This window comes from Aplidium turbinatum, chromosome 6 (genome assembly GCF_918807975.1).
Source record: "Aplidium turbinatum chromosome 6, kaAplTurb1.1, whole genome shotgun sequence".
In the NCBI taxonomy this organism is placed as follows: domain Eukaryota; kingdom Metazoa; phylum Chordata; class Ascidiacea; order Aplousobranchia; family Polyclinidae; genus Aplidium; species Aplidium turbinatum.
Window position 1 is genome coordinate 4,075,906 of NC_137477.1, and position 23,156 is coordinate 4,099,061.

A 23,156-nucleotide genomic window follows, 5' to 3' on the forward strand; every position below is an offset into this window, starting at 1 on the left:
TTTGTAAAATCAATGTGAGTAAAAAATTGGTTGGTTGGTTTTGAATCTTTATCCTCGAACTGACAAAGCCTTGTAAGTTATTCCTGGTAGTTTTGCATACGTGAACTAGAGGCTTTTAACGATGGACGGAAGCTGAATGGTCTTTCGCTACCATCCTGATTGCGCCATAATTACCCACATCTGTAACTTACAATGCATGGCTTTTACTTTTAATTTACTCTGCTTGCTTGTTTATATGTGGCGCCATTGAAACAAAATGAATTAACCTTCCAAATGCAGGTAAAAATCTTCAGGAGAAAGTGCGCATGCGCAACCTTACGTTTCGCAAGAAGATGTGCTTGAGCGCATGGTGTCACGCTCGAGTGACTTACCGTGACGGTAACACTAGAAGCTATGTTTACCACATACGGTGCGGTAACTAAATATTCCACAAAAATAAAACCCAAACTCCATTGAAGGAAAAGTCAAGTTTTATTTTGTTTGTTTTGAGAATAGTATGGTGCAAGTATAAACAATATGAATAATTAGTACCATAAGAAACTGAATCCCACAACCAGGGCTGCCACTCCTAGTGGTTTTCCAATAGATCTAGTGGTTTTTGAAATAATCTAGTGATTTTCTTGGAGAATCTAGTGTTTTTTTATTATTTTGAAATCAAGTAATATATTTTAAGTGATTTCCCGGTTACCATTGTTAAAAATGGTTGCTGAATGAGAAATGAATTTCCTTTTTCAAACCAAATGTGGAAACCCTGTTCACATTTGGTGATTGTGCATGGCTCCAATGCATGGGGATTGAGGATCTCTATAACAAACTTTAAATTGTTGTGCAAAGTTGTAAAAAATAATGAGATTCGACAACTTAAATCGGTTGGCTGTATCGCAATGCTTGTTTCCTTAACATATCAAATTACTGCTGACTGAAATGATATATAGCCTAGCGTTTAGCTTTTTTATCGGTGTGTCGTGTGTCTGCATCAAAATTAGTAAATGTGTCTGTTTTGTGATACTGGTCTATTTCATCAGCTTTTTTTACTACTTGTAGCCCTCTGAATTGTTGGGTTTTGTGGCCGTGCTAACTACTGATATATAGCCTACTACATAATTTTTCATTCAGGCACGTTTTAAACCTTTCAAGGTTTTGCCACCTTTTCCCGTTCGTTAACGTGCTGGTAGGTTTATATCGATTTTTGTAGTTAGTATCTTTTTCGTCCCGGACGCGTTAATGATGAAAAATAAAATGATTGATTGAATACGGTAACTCTTACTGTATTTATAAGGCCATTCCCACATGATTTATGATGTATCTTTAGCGTACAGTAGCCTATATTCTTTAATGATTTTATTGTCTTTGAAACAGATTGCAGTATAGTGTTATGCTATAAAGTCATTATTAGTGTAATCTAATTTCTTTCAATCTGAATGGATAGGGACTGCCTGGCTAGTTAAACAGCTAAACTATGGTTGGCTTCGATCATGAGAAGACTTTACACTTTTCAGATTCATTTTTTGCTGGATTTTTAGGAGGAATTGTTACAAGAGCACTTGTTTCTCCCCTTGATGTCATAAAAATTCGTTTTCAAGTATGCGTAATTATATTTTCTGATTTATACACTTTGATGGCATTATAAAAACACATTGTTTAATATCACTAAAGTACGGTAGCCTATTTACCATAATTACTATGAAGACTCAATTAAATACCTTGAGCTGATTTCTATAATAATTGTCAACAATACTATGCCTTAGTTGTTTTTCAAAAAAGTTGCTGTTTTGTATTTTACTCTTATGATATGTAGCTAGGATGTATTATAAAAAAAATCTTGTTTAGCTGTACAACAAAAGTTGGTATGTGAAAGACAAGAATTGTGCATGCACTTATAACCTAATTTAGTTACCTCTGTTTAAATGAGCACAGTTTTTAAAGTTGATAGGAGACTTTTACTTTAGTCTGAGTCACTACTTGCACTCTGTTTTGATCATGTTGTAACCTTAACACTTTAGCTGCCAGCGTTTTGAAAAAGTGAGAGGAGTTCTCCTCTTTCTCTGGTTGCCATGGTAATGAAAAAATGGGTTGCCAAACTATTGAAACGCACTTTGAAATTTTGGAGCAAATCGGTGTTGCAATTGATCATCAAAATGACCATTGCATTTACAAGCGCGCCAGTCAGCAAAACATTTTTTTTGCATTGAATCAACCTGTTCAGACGTGAAATCAATGTAAAGAAAAATGATAGGCCGAGTGATTCAACATATTCAAACATTGAATCAATGTAAATACGAACTGTTAGGCTAATTCGGTTCTTTGAACAAATCGAATGGCTTTTGTAAATATTTCTCAGTTGCAACTTATACCTGGTCAGCAAAAGTTCCTTTTTTACACGATTTCAACGTCTGGCAACGATGAAACGATGTAAAAATGACAATTTTTGTTGGCCGGTAGCTAGGCTACTGTACGGTACCGAAGTTTAACTTAACCAACTAGGCGATTGCAAACATATTTCCTTTCGATGAAACCTAAAGGCTACCACGTTTGGTTTGCCTTTACATTACATTCAAAAGTTTTGTTGACATCATAGCATAGTCATAGCCTATATTCATAAGAAAATGCTTGCTTGGATTTTTTTAGTGACTAGGGTTACATAGCCTACAGGACTTCTAGCTAGTACCAGTAAGCAGTCTAGTCTAGTGACTAACTGAATAGGTAAATTAGTCTAAACCTTAAAAAATAATAGAATATTTCAATTACCTTGCTGCATAAAAAGTAAGCTCTTTTACATGACCTATGTGCATTGATCAATATACTAGTAGCCTGGCATCATGATCCCAGTCTAAGAATTTCTAGACCTCGAAGTCATTGCTGAATTTCAAGCTTTGTTCACACTGATTGGTGTTTTGACTTTTATTTAATTTTAGGAATTTGGCGGGAAAATGGGTTAAAAATCGTTTTTTTTTTTTGTTTAAAATTGAAGCAACCTGTCAGGCCCCCAGACTGGCAACACATTAGGATTGTTGGGGCATTATGACGTCATGTGACGTTAAATTACATCACAATTGCACGTGCTAACTCGTTTCCAGCAGCAGAACTGTTAACAGTAACACTCAAGTATAAATTAAAAAAATATATATATGTGAACACTGAAATGAAAAATGACACTGAAATTAAAAAGAGAATCGCCATAGCAAAGGATACTTTCAGTAAAATGAGCACAGTCTTCAGGAATCGCAACATGACAATAAAGACCAAAATTAAAGTTTTAAAAGCATATGTAGAATCAATTCTAACCTACGGATGTGAATGCTGGACAATAAGTAAAGATATGAAGAAAAGACTAGAGGCTGCTGAGATGTGGTTTCTCAGAAGGATGTTGAGGATATCTTGGACTGAAAAGAAGAGTAATGACGAAGTTATGAAATTGGCAAATGCAGAAAGGAGATTAATAACAACAGTTAGAAGGCGTCAGATGCAATTTGTAGGTCATATTCACAGACATGGAGATTTGGAAAAATTAGCTCTATTGGGGATGATACAGGGAAAAAGAAGCAGAGGTCGACAAAGATTAACTTATTTAAACAGCTTGAATCAATGGGCCACAAACACAACAGTTAAAACGAACGATTTTATACGAATGGCAAATGACAGAGAAGTTTGGAAGACCATGATCGCCAACGTCTGTATCAGATCAGGCACATAATCATCATCATATATATATGCTTATCATTATAAAAAACAAACATATATATACTGTATGTTGATTGCATTTCAATGCTGCGATTTTTGACAGCATGTTTAATTTTAGTAGCAATTTAATACAATTCATCATTTTATTGCTAAAAAGTACAACACTTTTTGCATATTTTAACTTTTCCATTATGGCGCAGTACGAGTAAGGTAGAAAAGGCTACAGTAGGCTACAGATTATTGCGACTTAAAACCAACAAGACCCCAATTTCTATTGAAATAAGTACGGTATCGTATATAATATATCATATATGATATATACTTATTATAGCATATGCTCAAGGGTATGTCGACCTCATGTATAGGTAGGCTAGACTCCCATTTTTTATCTGGAAATCAGTGTCATTTTTTATTCTCTCGTGTATTAGTCGAGTAGTCTAACTTATTACCAGCACTGCATTCAGTGGTTCATCTAATTTTAAGTTTTGTCATTGACACACAGTGAGAATTATCAAATTCTATGACATATATATGGTAACAGCATATGGTAACAAGCACAAAACAGGAATAACACAGTTTGACTACAGTAAATGTGAACTGGAATAGTCGCCAACCAGTATTTATTACAAGAAAAAGTAAACCAGCTACCAAATGCGTTATTCACGAATGAGGTCTTCCCGCTGTGAGAACAATCATTATTGAACACAACAGATTGTTTTTTTCTTTTTAGAAGCACCGTTACGGTGACTTGTAACAGCTTCTTGCAATAACCTGCTTAATCATTTTTAATATTGTGATGTTTTTCGCACGAAAATCGAATAATATTTTGTACATAAATATTGAGAACAGCAAAGCGGCAATATTTATGTCCGCTTAACGGCTATTTTAACATCTTTTTTTATCAGTTTTCAATTTAATTCTCTCACAGATTACAAGCAATTTAATCTATTTTGTTGCTCTGACAAAAAAGTTATGAAAAGTCTGTATTGCACGTTTTGCTGGCCTAGTTTTGTTTCAAGTGAATGACTTTGATTTTTCTTTCAAGGTGGCATTAATCAGCTGTTTTTATGATAAGGACCATAATGATAAGGCAAAATATGTTTCGCCCACCCTGTTTTCATGACACTTATGAAGTGTTCGTTACAATTATTTCTGTTTTTGTTAAATGCTGAATTATCCAACCAACTGCAGCGCAACTTCCTGTTTTACTCTATGTCTCTCGCTAGGTATCTGACAGAACAAAGCTATTATGCAACAACGCTGCGTTAAAAAAAAGACGTGTAGGCACGATTTGATATCAAGCCAATACGCTGTAAAACCACCAAACTCATCTCTCTCTTGGAACGTTGCCCATTGAAAACCTGTCTAGAGCAGAAAGCCAAGACAGAATCCATGTGGCCTAGCTTTTCATGATTGCGCTGACAAGTGTGTCGGTACTTGAAACGCTAAATGCGTGCATTTACTGCACTCCACTCTTTTAAAAGGACATGTCGTACATTTCCTCTATTTATTATACATATTGAATATCATAACGATTAGAAACAAAAATCAGCATCTGCAAACCATTTTCGGTACTCATTGCATTGTTGTTGCTACAGCAACTGCCACACGCTGGCAATTCTTGGTGAGAGAAAGCCACGTTTGATCTTTTCTCTGAATGGTCTCACTTTTGTTACATCACAATCAAACTTCAGTTCCAGGTCAGCTTAAGGGAATATGAATATGTCATCATAGTGAACATGACAATAGAATTGTGAAGAAAGGGGCGTTCTTCCCGGCTATCAGCACAAGGCTGAGCACTCACTGGTACAGCGAGCAGTTGCGATTCGCTAACCATAACGGTGTAGCTTCCACGCTAGCCATTCAGACCATCCAATCAACAATATGTTTCTCGGCAGCCAGCGTCGAATACCTTTGTGGCAGAATTAGTGGTGCGATACTGACGAGCCCAGCCTCATAGGCGAAACACGGTGTCTATCACTGTCAATTCTTGCTACAAATCGGCTGCCGAGAAACATGACAATAACCGTAATGACATGTTTCGAAACATGACGAATCATGACATGACAATAACCGATACAAACTAAAGACGTACTGAAACAACCGCTTTTTACAAATCTTTCCTCACAAACTTGTTGTTGGGTATAAATTGGGGCACCGGGCGATGTTGTCATGTCATTGTTGAAAAGTTAAGCATGAAGCAAAGTCAAACATCTATTCGCGCATTCTTATAACCAGAAGGCGTCAAGATGTCAAAAGGCATCAAGATGATAACGCTGAAGAAGCCACGTCCAGCACTAATGAACGTAGAGATGACATTGATGAAGAAAGCAGTGCTTCAAGGATGGACAGTGGTGAAGTCAAAGTTAACAGGTCACGAGTCACGCGCTTTTTAGGTCGCAAAGGAAAACATAAAAGAAGTTTGTTTAGTTTAGCAGCGCTCATAAGATCGCAAGAAAGCAAACATCAAATCTATTAAAGCTTAATTGCTGCAGCGACGCCAAACGCAGTTTTTGTGAGAAAGACTAACCATTGCGAATTTGCAAACATATTATACACAATACACATTCAATGAAATCTGTTTCAAAACTCTCACCCACCCAGAATTCCTCTCTTCTAAGAAAAAATCGACGCCTATGCACAATTGCACATGTAAATCAGCGTGTGGCCCCTCCTACTGTGCGCTAAATAAAACCGATTGTGAGCTGCAAGAAGTCATGAACCGAAATGGAGACAAAACCTTGTTTCGTATATAAGTCGAGCCCTGCCCTTTGAGGTAAAAATCACTTTCGAAAATCTCCACTTATAGTCCTATACTGGAGTAGTGGAGTATGTACGTTATTATACGGTAAAACTGCTGTTTTCTTTTTTAGCTACAACCTGAAAAAGGTAGATCCCAATTGAAATATAATGGAATCCTACAGGCTGTCGATACTATATTCAAGGAGGAAGGAATACGTGCATTTTGGAAGGGGCACATGCCAGCACAATGCTTATCAATGATATATGGTGGTTTACAGGTGATTGAGTTGTCTTCATCAGAACACCAAAAAATATTTAGGAATATAAACTATCTACATTATTGCATGCATCAACGACTCAACGTTTTGGTCATATGGGGCATAAATTTGTGAAACTTTGTTGGAAGACCTTGCTGTTGTAGTCACACCCTTCTGGAAAAGCAATCAAAATGCCTTAATCTCTTGCTTATTATAAAGAATCATTTGCATTAGTGGCCAGAAAATGTTATATGATCTATATTTGTATTTTATTTTTACAACAGTGTCATAAAAAGATACCACTGAACTCGGAGATGGTCTGTTATTCATTACAAACTACAGTGGTGAAATTATATATTCATTTTATGTTGTAGCTTGCAATATTGTTCTATTTAATTGAATTCTTAAACAATGTATAGGCCTATGTACCGTATAATGATAAACAATTTATATATACTATCAAATCAACAGTATGTATAAATAAGAGCAAAATATGTCAAATATATCAACCTTATGAAACCTTAACAGCTTGTTTCACCCTTTTTGGGATCATCAGAAAGTTCTAATTCAAATAGAATCTGAAGATCCCAAATAAAGTTGAAACAGCCTGTCAAGTTTTCTTTTTAATTTTTTTTTATAAATATTGATGTATCCGAATTCTTATGTTTTAGTTCAGTTCCTTCCAATACTTCACTGGGTTGGCAAATAAATTTTACCCTCACACCAGAGCTGATCATACCATTGTTGCGTTTACTCATTTTGGCTGTGGCTGTCTCTCTGGGGCACTGGCCAGTTGCTCAGCACAACCTGTGGATGTCTTGCGTACTCGCTTTGCGGCACAAAAAGAACCAATGGTAGCCAAAATTTTCATCTATAATATATCATATATATAAATCTTATTTTCGTGTTACAGTAAACGTAAAATGCAACAGTTAATAAGTTGCTTTTTCTAAATTGTTATTATCTATTGATATTTTTTATGTTTTCTCCTGATCATTATCATCATCCAAACTCGGTATTGCCCCCACTAGTGGGGCAGCCGATTATTTCCTTGTAGCGATTGTCTTAACTCCTATTCTCCATCTCATCCTGTCCATCGCACCTTCCTTCAGTCCGGCTTTGCTTCATTCTTCACATAAATACTGTGAAGAATGAATGATACATTTGTCACTGATTACTGCGCCCCTTCCTGGTGCCGCAGTGCCCACGTCCGTATCATCGACCGGCTAATCATACCACCAGTGCAGCACAATACCATTACATGGAAGACACTTGGAACACAGCATGGTGTACCACTGGCACCAAACTCTATGGTTTTATACCTTACCGTATATCTATGCTGTATATCTATCAAAGCAGTAGCGGATCTAAGGAGGGGGCGCTTAGTCACATGCTCCCTCCCCAAAAAAACACGTAATTTTCTACATTTTTGCAAATTTTTTTGTCTTCTTGCTATCGCTCCATCTCTTGTTATAAAAACTACTAGTGGCATTGGGAACGCCTGATTTCGGCAATGAATTTAAGGAATAATAGCCTACCGGAAAAGATGTCTTAAGGACCCTCAAAAACCAAGATACTAATACGTAGTTTAAACTAAAGTTTATTGAATACTTTATATACTTAATGTTAACTTAATGTGTTAACAATTAGATCTATAAGTAGATGTCAAACATAGTTTTTCTAATTGCCGGTCCGCAAAGCTATTTTAATTTTAAAACCGGTCCGTGATAGTAAAAAAATTGGGACCCCTGGTCTAAATGCTCTATGATCTTCATTTCTAGTATATCCATCAATTCATCGGTCTTTCTCCTCCTCGTTTTTACTCCACAATGCTCTCACCAATGTTGCCCTTCTTAAAATTGCCAGTTCACTCTCTCTTAGTAACCATGTCTTCCTCTTGTACAATCTTGCAGGCCGCACACAACTCCGATGATAATTATTAAATTTAAGGAGAAAGCATTTCCGATACACTTTCTCCTTTACTTTTAACAAAAAATTTCTTCTATATATACCTTATAGCTTTGCCTAACCTAGTCTTGTCCTTCTGGTCACAGCTGCTTCGTATTTCTGTGACACAGGCAACAGTTGCTTCATATAGCCTTGACAATATCTTTTTTTTCTTTTAGATGTATCGCAGTGTCTTTGGGTTGGGAAAGAAAATGTTGAAGCATGAAGGAGTTCGTGGTTTCTACAGAGGCTTGACTCCTGCTCTGACGCAAGTTGTACCTTACTCGGGTTTTCAATTTGCCAGTTACACCATGCTAGAGTCACTGTGGTTGTATTTTTTCCTAAAAAAAGGTGTCTATCTTTTATTTCACTTTTATATTTCTTAACGTCCCAGTTAAGTTTCTATGAATTTTTGTGATTGCCTTTTTGCCGCGTCCAGGCTTATGATCTTGTGGTTTAAGATTTTTATAATTGAACAGAAAGAAGTGCAGTATTTGTAGCCAGTGATTTAGTGACACTGTCGCTGGGTACATCACATTATATTATATATATACTATTTTGTATTATATACTATATATAGTAATAGTATTATGTATATACTATACATAACTGTGTATACCATACCTGCTTTTCAATCAAAGCCCCTTCAAATTCAATTCCATTAACTTGCAAAGATGTTAAGTTCATTTTTGTGGCCATAAATGTTAAAACCATCGCACAAAATAAAGAGCAATTTGTTTGTATAAGCGATGTTCAGAAATCAGAAGGATAGTGGATATTTCTGAACCATTTCTTCGGCAAGTCGTCTACTAGGCGAAGGCCAGTTATTCGGCTGGAAATAGAACAAACAAAGCAGGCAAAGATATTTCAAAGAAAATGAAGGGGTGTACCAGCAAACATCTATAGGATTTGATGATTTGAAACTTGAAAGATATTTCAATTGACTTTTTGCTCTATTGCACTGCAGTAATGTCATGCTCAAGCTGAGATCCTTGAGAATACGGCATTTTGGCGCGAGCCAATTGACCTCAGCGGACTTGCCGCAGTGCTATTTTACTGCAAGACTATTTGGCGCGAATTCTGCCCCAATATCTGTGGTATCTATTCTTGCTTCTGCTCACCTTCATTAGATTACAGTTGACACAACATGACTGCCAGTGCAATGGTCTGGTCTATTCACGTGTTTGCAGTATATTTTTACAAATGTTTTGATAACGTTGCAGAATGGTTTGGAAACCTGGCTTGTGGTGCTGTTGCCGGTATAATGAGTAAGTCCTTGGTGTATCCCCTAGATGTGGTCAAGAAACGTTTACAGGTAACTAAAAAAAATACATTGAATTGTTTTTCGTTTTTGTAATGTATATACACTTTAATTATCATAACTTAGTATGCATAATGCATATTATGTTCTCGACAATCGAGTCCAGCAAGAAGTGACAACAATCGACACGTGCTTAAACACGATAGACCCATGCCACATGACGTTTTTCCTCGTGGTTGTCGTGGAAACGTAATGCTCGCTGTTATATATTAAATGCCGGTACTCAAGCCTTGTGCTGACGGCCGCATCACTTCTATTCAGCACTTAGAATTATTAACATCCGAATAGTGTTTAGCTCGGCTATGTTTATTGAGTTGTTATTGCTGAAGCTAAATCCAGGCAAAGGAATTCGGCACTCAAATGAGATAATTTGCCATGTCTAATCGAGATAGGTTTTTGATACAATTTATACTGTATATTTTGCTTGATAAGCCTTTGACGCACATGATGAAACAACTGGGTCTCGTTTGCATTTAGGTTCAAGGATTTCACGAGGCAACAGTGAGCACGGTGGTGAACTATAAAGGCTTTCGTCATTGCATGTTGTCAATTGTGAAGAATGAGGGCGTCACTGGTTTGTACAAGGGTTTGGCAGCGGCGGTGCTCAAGTCTGGTGCCACTTCAGGACTCATATTTTGTACTTATGAAATGTTTACAGAAATTTTACAACCCCGCCGATGAATACGTCGCATAGATTTTGGTACAGCGTCACTATTTTCTTTGTAACTCCACACTGTGTAACCGCCTTGTTTTATTTATCTGCTCGCACAAACTACTCGGTTAGTTCCCAGGTGCCAATCTGTCTCGTTCTGTAGCTTTGTGCCATCATAACAAGATGCATTGTTCTTCACAAAGTTCAACATTGTGCCAACATAGACATATTTACCTTGGTCATGCGTGGTGCTACTTGCGATAAGTTGAATTTTTGTTTGCAGCTCCCCATCGGGCAGCTTGACATGCACTGGCTAGGTGGGTAGATCACTTTGTGACTGACAAGTGTTGTCAAACAAGTAGCCACCATTGCTTGTGAAAGGTGTAGTCGCTCATAGTAACTGACAGTTCGCACCACTTTCAAATATTCTTTTGACACAAAGTCTAAACTTTAATAACAACTTTTTTTTTAAATTCATATTTTTCACTTTATGACAATGGTGGCGAGCCAGTCTAGCTGTTGACTGGCATCAAGTGGTGATTAGAACAACTTGTTCAGATTTTGTCAACCCGCTCGGGGGCGCTTTGAGCAGAAATAGCCACAGTGATTAGGTGGTATACGTACACTCCGCATTATCACTTGTCGTAAAATATTTCAACAGCTTTGCGAAACGTGACAGCCATCTTCGAACTTTATAAGCCGAATTACCTTTTATATGCATAATGAAAATATATTTGAATGTAACTTTTTTTTTGCTTTGAATATTGTCATCTCGTTATTGGTATCTGCGGGAAGCAACAGACAAACTGATCGCAGTGTTTGAACACCAAAGCATGCTCCTCATTTTTCGAAGTGTTGTTAAGTTATCTTTTCCAGGTTGTAGATAGATAAATATTTAAGCACAAAACGCGTTGGAGACACAAATCTATATTTATTGGTGCATTCTTGTCTAACAAGTCTTATCTAACGCATCGCAAAGTTCTTGCCAAAAGCAGTGATACTTTAACAACTAATTGATATCTTCACAAAGACTGCAGCCGCATTTGTACCAACGATCACATATGATTACTGCTACCTTCCATCCTTGTGCGTTCGAATAACTTTGTGTTTTGGCTATGACTTGCTCTATCGTCATGGTGATCTGTTTTTAGTTACTAATAAAAGCGAGATACTGTAATAGTTGATTGTTTTGTCATACACACGTACTTGCAAAAGAGCAAACATAAACTACCGATGCTGGCGAGACGTTTGTTTTGTTCAAAGTCTTACCATGAACTTATTTGATAGAATTAATAAAGCTTGACCTTGCAGCCCTGAACACGGACTCTGCCAACCCAATAGATCGCAAAGTGTGGAGGCGTACACTTCGCTCTCGACAGAGACAAGCCACACCCTCAACATATTATTCATGGCCTGTATAGGCTAATCAAAATTGGTGGATGATAGCCTACATTTCTTGCGGATACTTTTAAGGATGCTACCGCAAAGCAGTAAGACGCTGTAAGACCGCAAAGCAGTAAAACGCTGCATTAATTCCCAAGCTATATCAAAGAATTGTAATATCTTTATAGTCAACTGTTATCTGGGTGTTATTACATAACTCCTACTTTTGACCAGGGTAGAAATAAATAAATCACTTTGTCTTACATTACTGTAATTGTACTGGTGATTTGATATGTTGGCAAGTTCTTCGCGCATAAACGTTATTTGTGCGTTTTATTCGAAAATTGAAGTCTGTGTCATTTTGCTGCCAACAAAAAAGCTTTTGTAAACACCTTTCATTGTGAAATGAACAAATTGCTGTATGGCTTCTCAACACATTAATATATCTTGGGGGCCCTAGTCATGAAATATTTCCCTTTAATATGGCTCTGTCGGTGATGGCCGACATGGTATAAAGTATATTTTCTAAGTTATGAAATGATCTTCGCCAATGCTCCTCTTTACAAAACACCAGCATATTTTGCGTCGTGTGCTAAAGGGTTATCTAATAAACAGTTTTGATGACGTCCGTTCCAGCCAAACTACCTGATCCGTTTCTATTTAAGAGCTTTACAAACATCATGCGATCATCATGAGCAGTAACTGTCGCAACCATAAGTAAGGCCGAACTTCCCACCAGCATTGTTTAGACAAGTGAAGACAACGGTGTTTTTATATTTCAACAGCCCTTTGGTAGATTGCCTGTTCGGACATGTGACATTCACTCGGTGAATTTGAGATGACGCCTACGATCATTCTGTTAATTTATTTATCTTCAGAAAGTATTGCTTGAAGATGATCTTCGTAGTTGTTGAGCTGTGCTAGTTTACTGGTCAATACAAGCATACCAAGTGCTGTTTTGTATGAATGCTTGCCACGTCTAAGAAACAATTTTTGTGCCGCCAGGTTTCCTACTGATTTGTCAAACTTTCAACTACTAGGACGAGATCGAAGTGATATTTTCTGTAAATTATTCCACTAACTTGACGCTACATCATTGGATCCTTGAAGTGCGATGCTCAAGATATGAACCACCGTTGCTTTGTCTTGCAGGAATCATTAAGAGGCTGTCCATAAAAAACGGGCAGTCAGGGAGTTGCAAATTAGATATTTTTATGACACAGTGCGGAGATTTTGGGGGAGACATAATTTTCAGAGCTTGCCTCGAGATGTATCTCTACAATCGAATTCTGCGCAATGACTGAATCAAGTTTGTCGATAGTCGGCTGAGACAAGCGAGGGAGGCAAAGAATTGTTTCTACGCGATGGACTGGTTAGTGACTTAATCGGATAGGCTACGTGAATTCAAAACGGGCCCAATTCCTTTTTTTTTCAAATTTCACTTTTTGTATTTTTCCGATTCTTGTCAGTATCTTCTGAATCTAGAGCAATGCAAACTCTCTACCAAAGCTTTATCTTCTTAATTTGAATAATGGCTGAAAACGAGACCATTTTTTCAAGCCTAACATGAAAAATACTCCCTCAATATTTCCATTGATATAATAAAAGGCCCAACTCCAGCAATTGGGCCTCAACTTTTCCTGAGTTTCACCGAGACAGTTTCAGGCATAATAGGCTACAGTAAGCTACTTCTTTCCGCAGTTACCGGTATGTCTGTAGTCTGTCTAAGCATATAATCATTATGGAAATTCCACCACAACAATAAATGACCAAAACAAATTTATCTCAAAAACACCTTTGTGTGATTTAGAATTCACGTATTCAATTATAAAAGACTTCAACTGTCTGTTTCCACGCAACACACAAACGACTTTAATAACTGAAAATCGTTCAGTTCAGTGGTTGTAATTTCTGGCCGTCACAGCAAAAACAGTACATTCCAAACACAGCATAGCAAAGGTAAAAGCAACTGAGCACATACGTGCTTGGGACCAATATAAGTTATTAAATTGCAAGGAGCTATTCTACAGCATTTACCAGATTGAACTTCATATTGCCACATATTGGTTGTTTCTTTGCCAGGAAGGCTACGTCTGAAACATTTACTTCTCAGCTTGTATTACCCATCTGCTACACAACTTGCACCAATGATAAAAAATGTCAAGCCAAGGAACATCAAAGCTATTTTTTGGCCGATTTTTAAGACCAAGGAACATTAGCACATTCTCGAATCTAGGAAAAGTTGCGCACAACAACCTCAACTTTTTCGTTCGCCCCCCTCCTCTAAAATAATTTTTACTCAATAAAATCTCCAGGTAATTCTCGTTGCTTCACTGGAATTGCAATCACATCCAGTTTGCACGCAATTTTACTATACTGGATGTGGTTTCAAACTAATAGGGACAACTTCTACTAAATAAGCTAACGATAAAGCACAAGCGGGCAGTATCACACTTTTTCAATTATTGCAACGCCTGATTACATTAAACAGACCAAAACAAACACAAGCAAAAATCCATGCATTATTTCAATAATTAAACAAGCAAAAACAGTAAGACTTCAATTCTGACTGTTTCATGCAACACTTGTGAAAGCTGGCAATCACGTGATAAGAAAGCACAACCACGCGGTCTTGTAAAAATTTTACCTCGGTGCAAAAATTAAAATACGCGCCCCTGCCCGAAAAACAAAATTTGGACTTAAATTTGACCATCGACAGGCAGGAAACAACCAGGTCACGAGCGCTATCAGTGTCATCTTACCCCGAGACTCATGTTGCCAACCTTCTTGTGGTGAGTCCCGGTAATTCACGTTTGTGAAGTGAATGGCAACAACCAGAGACCGCAACTAACAGGGCACCAGAGGCGGTATAAGGATAAATCCTCGGCCCCCGTGTCCAACGAGAGAAACTCTTTCTCCTGATCTAGAGCAAGCGCACTTTTAAGTGCAGGCGGTTCCACCTGTCGTGAGGGTCGCAGTAACACTGTTGTAGTTAAAAAAGCCAAATGCAATATCTTGAAACATCTAACTCAAGGTCAAGAGCATAACGTGACAGCAATCTTCCTGCAAGAAGCCCACCCCTATACGATTTTTCTCTTTCCCATCCTAGTGTTCCCCTTGGCTATCATCCTAAAACCGAGTACCCAGCGTCACAGCGCAAATTTGCTTTTTGCAACACATGCTGGACTTGCTGGTGTAGAATCCCCGTCAGTCACGTGCGCCCAGTCGTGTACAAACAACTTTTTCAGGTTTAAATTAAAACTGTATTTTTTGTGTTGACATTAAATGTCACGCCACCTGGTAGGGTTTGTCGTTCAATGTTAAACAAACGTGACCATCGGCAGCCGAGTGCAGCAAGCAACAGCGATAAACACGTTTCCCCCTACGAGGCTGGGCCAATTAGCTGCCTTTACCAGTCAATTAATTCCTACTTTCCCTTAACCTTAGTAGTTCGAGAACATTACAAACGCCCCAGCCTGCCCACAAGTCACGTAAAACCGACAGAATTGCTCGATGACAGTTAAGTCGCCGTGACGCGTTCAAGCACAAGACGAGAATCTTCGCTTAAAATGTTCGATTGAAATATTTGTTGATAAACTCCTTGGTCACGTGACCGCAACGAACGAACTTCGTCTTCAATTGAAACGCGGACGTCTGAAAACAAAAATTAAATTTTTGTAAATAGAAAAAAAAACATATTTTACAATTGACTCAACGTTTTTAAACATGAAACCAATAATGGACTACGGTTCACTGGATATGGTGAACCTTATTCTGATATACCTATCTGCTGACATTAGTCCAACCAAACCCCGAGCCAGTTACAAAACGCAACAAAAATGAAATTGAGCCAAGCAAATGAAGTTTAAGAGTTTCACTGCAGTGACTGGTTGTCTACTTTTCCATTAGTTTCCTTATGTGAGATTGGGGTAAAATGCTGGGAAGGTCAGTTTATCATCAATCAAGAGACTTCCCACCTTTCGACACCTTTTCATCTATCAGAACTTTGGCGAATATGTCAAGAACTTTTGAAACGGACGTGACGTCACCGCTGACACAAGGGTCACGCAAAAGCGTTGCTAGGCAACCGTAAACAACTGAATCTTCGTCATGATCTTCTTGTATTGGAAGATGCTCCAGAAGGACAGGAAGAACCTGCACAAAACAATGCAAGTGCTGACATTCTGATCTGAAGGTACCTTGAACTCGTAAAAGTGGAATGAAAACTTGAAAACGGTGACTACACAAAAACAAGATAACCGATCTATAAAGTAACTTGCGCTTGAGTGGTAAAACTCTCCTCTCGATATTGTTCTCATGAGCAAGCAGCTACAGCGGTTGACTATTCTGTCTCCACATAGGAAACTCCACAACTAACTGACGATGTGGGGATAAAATTTGGCTCAAAGAGTCGAAACAATTGTTATCGCTGCAGTTCTTCCCACAGACGACTACAATCTTGCATCTGTACATGACAAATGTTCGCACCTGTTCAAGCGTCATCAGCTCTTTGTTGGCCATAATCATCCTGGAAACCGCACTCAGGATGTTGTCAATAACCCGTCTCGACTTCTCCTTGCTCAGAGCTTGCGACAAGCATCCAAGAACAAGTGGATAATGATTGATGGAAGAGCTCCCACCATGCTGCATCAGGACTCCCAATCCAAAGATGGAATTATTTCTAACTTCTGTCTCCGAATCCCTGAAGATGCAAATAAGGAAGAATATTTAACTAAACAGGAGCCTGCAGTGAATTCGAAATATGCAGAAACATGTATCAGTAAAAATTTTATCTTCGCATCCAGACAAAATGAAATTTCAAATCTACCACCTTCTGCACGCATTTTCTTAGTTGATAATAATCTATGTATGTCTTTACAGTTGTCCAAAAAACAAAGTTATTTTTTTCATCATGCAACAATAGTTCTATCTCTTTTTGTTTGAAACGCAAATAAATTAGAAGCTTTTTCGGTAGGATTTTTTTCTACTTAAGAAAAGTATTTTAGTATTATTTCCCATTTTTTGTATGTATTTTGTTAAATAAAAATTCTGTCTGCTTTTACGGCTGTCCTTAGGACAAAGAAGCAAGGTTTCTTTCATCTGGTAAAACCTGTTCAATCATTTTTCGTTTGATACGCAAATAAAACTGGAAGTTTTTTCAGAGCTCTTTCGGCAAGACATTGTTGTTTGTTTATTTTTTTCTGATAAGGAAAACATAACAATAAATTGAGTTTCGTTTTTAGAAGCATGATCGTTAATCATTTCCAAAGTGTAGATTGAACGTGCTTGTGATCATGTTGCGGGTTCACTGACGCTCTGACTCCAACACCACTCGTCCTTTGTACTTGACTAAGTAACTGTGTTCCGTAATCTAGTGACAAACTGTTATTGCCACAGCGAACCCGCAGCATTAGGCTACGTTCAATCTACACTTGTGAAAAATTAGTGGTGTCTGCAAAACGATCAATAACCTATTACCTGCTCAATTGGATGAACCTTGGGACGACGCTCCTGAGCAGTTCAGGGGAACATGAACCCAACTTGTCAACTGTCTCGGCGATTGTACCTGCTCCGTACGACCTTTCAGACGTGGTACAACCGGGTTTCTGAGAGATGAAAAAGATGAACAAAATTGCTTCAAATTTGATTAACTGAAGAAGTTTTAATCCTAAGAACGAAAAAGATGACTTCAAAGCTTTATCTTGGCGGTTCTTCAAACTTATATAAAGGGTTTATAAAGCAGCCCATAAGCAAGTTGCTCAACAGCGGCTTTCTCCACTCACCAATTTTCCTATGAACGTAGGTAGGCAAGCCATAAAGTAAGGAACGAATCCCTGCTTCAGATTGCTGGCTAAGATTGGGAAAACTTCACCACAGTATTCGATCAACATTTCGTCATACTCAGCCTGAATAATAAATAAGTTTCATAGAAACTTGAAAATCTATTTGATTTTCGAATATGCTACTTATTAGAGCAATCTTATGCAATAAGTAATTAAGTATGTTAAGAGATTGGTGGCTTTGTAGATGCCGGCACTTCGACTTTTTTGTGATAAAAGAATACCATTACAATAAATGACAAAAAATAACATTATTTTTCAAATGTTTTCCAAGCGCACACAAAGCTTCAAAAATAAAAAAAGCCTTTCAGAGGGAGATACCGTTTATCTTTCAGAGGGACTTTTAGAGTGAGATGAAATGATACTGTTTGCATTGCTGAGATACTCCTAGTCAAAAAAAAACGTCTTCACGGCATGAATGATCACTTGCTGGTTGGGATTCGAGTAACATAAAACGCTTAAAGTTTTGCACAAGAGAGCAAAACTTTTGGTGTAGCTTAGGCCACATTAACTAAGCTTGCCTGCAAATTAAATGAACACTGCACTTTGGATGCCGTCTACATCATTAACAACAATATAAGAAGGCAATCAACATTCACAAGCTAACAACGTTAAACAACATAGCAAAAACCATACAAAAATTCTAAATCAACAATAACAAATTAACAACGTTAACTACGTGCTTAACAGGTAAGTAAAAACAAACTAACTTTCGTGCAAACAAAAACAACTTATTTGTAACTGTAACAGTAAAAACTCAAAGTGGGGCTTTTTTCATACTAAACTTTCCCGGAGATACATGTAAACTTGCAGCGTAACTTGTTTAAATAAACTTGTACTATATTGGCATGCAGCTTACTGCATCACGCTCAAAAGTCTGGCAACACTCACTGGGCCGAAATCCTGTAAAGCACAAGAACTCAGCTGATTCACCACTCTAACCAGTAACATCTTCCGAGAGATAGTAAAGACTTGATTTGGATGATTTTCTGTTGAGTTTCTGCTTAATCACAAATCTAATGATTGTTTGTCGTATCCAGGCTTACACCCGTGATTGAAGACTTAAATTAAGTGGACGATTAGACAAAGAAGCCAATCTTGGTGACCACCTTCAGGCATGTCTTTAAGTGTCCTGCCAAAGACAAAGCCGCATGCTCTTGAGCGGTGTCGAACCGGCGCCCTTTCGAACGTCGTTCCAGGGTTCTCACCACTCGGCAATGCAGCCGACAAATCTAATAATTAACGTCTTGAGTAAATAATTAGAGAAAACGACTAACCTCCCAGATTTGCATGTTAGGGGAAAATAATATGGGGTTAAGGCACTGACAAGAGTAGGGTGGTCAGTTCTTTTCTATTGGCCGCCTTTTCCTTCAGCAACTATGCCCACTCAATTTATTACACCCTTGGTAGAGATGAGCGGTGTTTTTAACAACCGGCTAGAGCCGGGAATCGAATCAAGATCGCATGATTGGAAAGCAAGCGCCTTATCCGCTGCGTCATCCCACCGCTAATAGGTACGGAAGATAAAAAACAATGAAAAATGCTGCGCTTTATATTATAAAATTCCACTCTACAATTCGTACGTAGCCAGTCAGACCCTTCACCCACTATGTGCATTCACACTGCATTGCTAACATTGGAGGCTGGTTATCATATAACAAATTTTACATGTTTCACACCTTGAACTACGAACGTTTCAGGGCAAAACCTTCACAGGAGCCACCTCTGTCGCTTTTTAGGAAATTCTTAGGATTTTACTGCAGTAGGTTGTAGTCTGTTCACTAGCTTCACTGTGACTGAAAACTGCACTAAAAACTTCACTGCGATAATCCCAGTTACCGCCCATGCGCCAAAAGCCTCTACAAGTAAGCGAAACCACCAGGAATAACCTATCAAAGACTTGGTCAGTCAGAGGATAAAGATTCAAAACCAAACCAATCAAAAACAACTGCTTGAAGAAATTCTATCTACGGAATTCTTCATATCTAAAGAGAATTGAATTGCAATCAATCTGAAACCTCCACAGCCCAGTTAAACCATACAGATACGTTCTTATTTAAACATAAATAATGAGTGATTGAATTAAATTTCCTGCATCTACTTTACACAATGCCTTGCAGTGGTTGTTGACTTAGTTAAACGTTACGACAGAGAAAACGTTAAAGTAACGCAGCTACCTTGTACTGTACCAGGGATGCTGTCTCACCTGCTGGTCGTCTTCATCATCCACATCATCATCTTGACAAGCGGACTTTTGCTGAAGAACTTGTAGGATAGCATTCATGAGAGCCTGAATTATAAGACTGTTCATCAAAGCTACATCAGTAAAATACTTATTCTTCAGAGTATTGAACCAAGCCAAAGAGAATGAATTTGATTCTTGAAAAAATTAATGGTCTCTGAAGACAATCAGATTTTTAAAGCAAATGCTCAGTAAAAATGAGTGAAATAGATGCCAAGTTTGCCAAAAAATTGCGGACTCTCTTATGCTAATGGGTTATTGCCTAAGACAGACAGAAATGTACGAATGAACAACACTAACCTGCAAATCACTCTCTTCGTTGGCGAACGCTCTCACCCCACACGCTTCCAGGACTTCCTTTGACGTCATAATCGCTGCCATGACAACCAAACGCTCGCTGTCTTCGAGAATGATCTTAGACAGAGCGGGAAAGAAGGAAGCCTGGAGGTTGTTCTCTGAAATAGGTTTGGTTGGGAGTAAAAAGAAATGTTATGACTTCACCACAATGAGGTAGTGACATCGCAGTGACGTCACTAGCGTCACTATCGAGTCGGCAGCGTAGCTGAGTGGTGAGAGCCTTGGTAAGACACTCGAAAGGGCGTTGGTTCGACACCGTTTGAGAGCACGCGGATGAATCTTTTACAGGACACTAGTCTTGAAGATGGTCACAAAGATTGGCTTCCTTGCACTTCGCCCGTTTAATTCAAACCTTTAAGAATCAAGCATACGCCTGGCTATGAATCAAATTGGAGACTTGGACGTTTTGTGACTTACCGTACACATCTACAATGTAGATGTGTAGTAGTGTGTAATCTACACATTGCGTGTAGATTCTACACGCAATGTTTGGACTGCACTTTCGAATGTATTCACGACAATAGAGGAAATCTCCTGGTGAACAACGATAGTTGATAGCCTTATCTTACATAAAATGTGATTCACCCGGAACAATTATGAATGAAACCAAGCTACTAAAATATGCGCAGGAAAGTCATATACCAAGATTATGGTTGAGAGTGTGGGCACATATCATGAATTGTCCACATGCGGCTACAGATGCTTTCCTTATCTCGGGGTGGGGAAAGTCTAGGAGATTGAATACCTGAAATTAGAAGGAAAGTACTTCGCATAATATACGGAACTGTACTCAGTTGCACCACTAATTGGTAGGACTGAAACTGTCTGCTTTGTAAGTGCTGTAACCAAAGTATATTAGCAATGGATGCAGCGCTATCAGGGGTCCCACTCAAGATTTTCCTATTTTTTTATGATTTTATGCCAAAAAAGTCAAAAATTTTATGATTTTTTTCGCTATTGTATGTTTTTTTTATGATTTTTCATCAAAATTTTATGCTGTTTTTATGATTTTACATCAGAGCTCGATGTTTTGTTATATTTATTTTTTTTTAAGTTTTTTTTTACATTTGAATCACAAGAAGCGATTACGGAAAAACAGTCAATGCAAGTCATCACGTCAAAGCAAATATACAGCTTTTGAGTAGAAGTAGAAAACATAATATACTACGCTCCTTTTCTAATGTCAGCTCTACAGGCAACGCTGGACTTGATTCCGCAACCACATGTTATCAGCGCATTCCACAGACGGCGTCACAATCGGTACACAAATAATTATGCTGTCACCATGGTTGGAACCAGTGTTTTTTTTAAGGTGTTTTGGGGGACCGAAACGGTCCCCCAAATTTCTCCAGCGGTTTCCCAAAATTTGGACTTACAACTACAGTAGAAAAGTAATGGTTGTTTCTCGCTGTGTCTTAAGCAAATATGGCTATTTTTTGGTATTTAAATGAAACACTTGCGGTCTCTTAAAACTACTTAGTGGTCACCCAAACCAAACCTTAAAAAAAAACCTGGTTGGAACTATTACAAAATTTTTGCTTTTTACATGCTCAGTTCTTCATCACAATTAAATTTTATGATTTTTTATGATTGTGTCTAAATTTTATGCTATTTTATGATTTTTTTCCAAATCAAGCAAAATTTTATGATTTTATGCCGAGTGGGAGTGCTGAGCTATATACGTAAAAATACGCAACGTTATTATTCACAGACAGAAACTTCACCGACTACTGCTGTGGCGAGAACATGAGCCGCACACTTCTACAGATGAACATACAAAACACGATTTAAGTGAAGTCACCAATAAAACTACTTATTCTACACCGCGGTTACAGAAACTTAACAAATGATTTAAAGAACAATGCCCAAAGAAATCGACTACATCTGGAGCACAACAATTAGGCAGGAGGCCTTTATGACGGAAACAGGGTGTAATAAAGAAACGAAAGATCATTTGATAACATTGATGGTGAAATATATGGCTTGCAGCTAAATGGTCGTCTCTGAGAGCCGCACACTCAATGCAATCATCTCGCCTGTTGGAAAGTAACCTGATCTACAAACATGTGGCTTGATAGGTTGGGACTATGACGCCGACTACTCACGCACCTCTTGAAAGCAATTATCCAAGTAAGGACGAAAGGAATTTGTGCAATATTTTGCTAAATCTCCCAGCGCGTCTAAGGCATCCGTCTTCTCATCCATGTACGAATTTTCCACCGAGAATCCATCGACAATGTCGGTTTCTGGAAAGAATGATGTCGGCCAGCAACATAAAAAAAGACTTGTTTTCTACATAAGTACATTAAATCAAATATTTTTACATTACGGTAGTTGCGCTATATTATGTATCACATTTACTTTTTAGTAAGCTCTCCAGGGGTTCGGAACAATCCAAGATTACAACAAAATGATGGAAAAACACAAACGGACCCCAGACTTCAACTACAAACGTACAGGTCTGCAATGGTATTGTATATTCGAAAAGAATCCCTGGTCGAAAACATCAACACAACTTTAAGTCTATATACCGTTCTCCTCTTCAGCATCCAGGTCCGTCTCGTTTGAATCGTCAAGAAACGAGAAATCGTTAGTTCCTTCTGAGCTGCTTGGGTTCAGGTGGGCCTAGGGTGGTGGAAGAATGAGACAATCAATCCGATTATGATACAACACAGACTACTCTATAACGCGAGAATGAAATATGCCAGTAACTGCTTGAGGTTATGTACGATGT

General features: G+C 38.1%; 2 protein-coding genes across 3 annotated transcripts in view; one reads left to right on the forward strand and one right to left on the reverse strand.

Moving 5' to 3' along the window:
* Window positions 1–1,368: 1,368 nt before the first annotated feature.
* On the forward strand, window positions 1,369–11,771 carry LOC145772814 (mitochondrial thiamine pyrophosphate carrier-like). Its single transcript, XM_082584695.1, has 6 exons — window positions 1,369–1,582; window positions 6,555–6,701; window positions 7,352–7,534; window positions 8,807–8,978; window positions 9,851–9,942; window positions 10,426–11,771. Exons 1-6 carry the CDS (start codon window positions 1,460–1,462, stop codon window positions 10,627–10,629), a joined length of 921 nt encoding a protein of 306 aa, XP_082440821.1. The 5' UTR covers window positions 1,369–1,459; the 3' UTR covers window positions 10,630–11,771.
* Window positions 11,772–13,868: 2,097 nt separating this feature from the next.
* LOC145772812 (importin-4-like) overlaps window positions 13,869–23,156 on the reverse strand; it is a 34,323-nt gene continuing 25,035 nt past the window's right edge. The window contains exons 17-27 of one of the 2 annotated variants that reach the window (XM_082584692.1): window positions 22,954–23,047; window positions 22,532–22,668; window positions 21,065–21,167; window positions 20,366–20,520; window positions 20,030–20,113; window positions 18,715–18,726; window positions 17,767–17,889; window positions 17,462–17,589; window positions 16,472–16,685; window positions 15,961–16,138; window positions 13,869–15,637 (exon numbers count right to left, since the gene is read on the reverse strand). In XM_082584692.1, coding sequence (XP_082440818.1) covers window positions 15,504–15,637; window positions 15,961–16,138; window positions 16,472–16,685; window positions 17,462–17,589; window positions 17,767–17,889; window positions 18,715–18,726; window positions 20,030–20,113; window positions 20,366–20,520; window positions 21,065–21,167; window positions 22,532–22,668; window positions 22,954–23,047 — 1,362 coding nt within the window. In that variant the 3' untranslated portion in view covers window positions 13,869–15,503. The remainder of the gene's footprint in view (window positions 15,638–15,960; window positions 16,139–16,471; window positions 16,686–17,461; window positions 17,590–17,766; window positions 17,890–18,714; window positions 18,727–20,029; window positions 20,114–20,365; window positions 20,521–21,064; window positions 21,168–22,531; window positions 22,669–22,953; window positions 23,048–23,156) is intronic. The other variant, XM_082584693.1, reaches the window with a different exon arrangement.

Bases quoted from the DNA above. Each gene is read 5' to 3' on its own strand.
- LOC145772814 (XM_082584695.1), top strand. From the start codon at position 1,460: ATGGTTGGCTTCGATCATGAGAAGACTTTACACTTTTCAGATTCATTT. The intron at 6,702-7,351 runs GTGATTGAGTTG...CTTATGTTTTAG, and splicing joins TGATATATGGTGGTTTACAG to TTCAGTTCCTTCCAATACTT. The intron at 8,979-9,850 runs GTGTCTATCTTT...ATAACGTTGCAG, and splicing joins GTATTTTTTCCTAAAAAAAG to AATGGTTTGGAAACCTGGCT.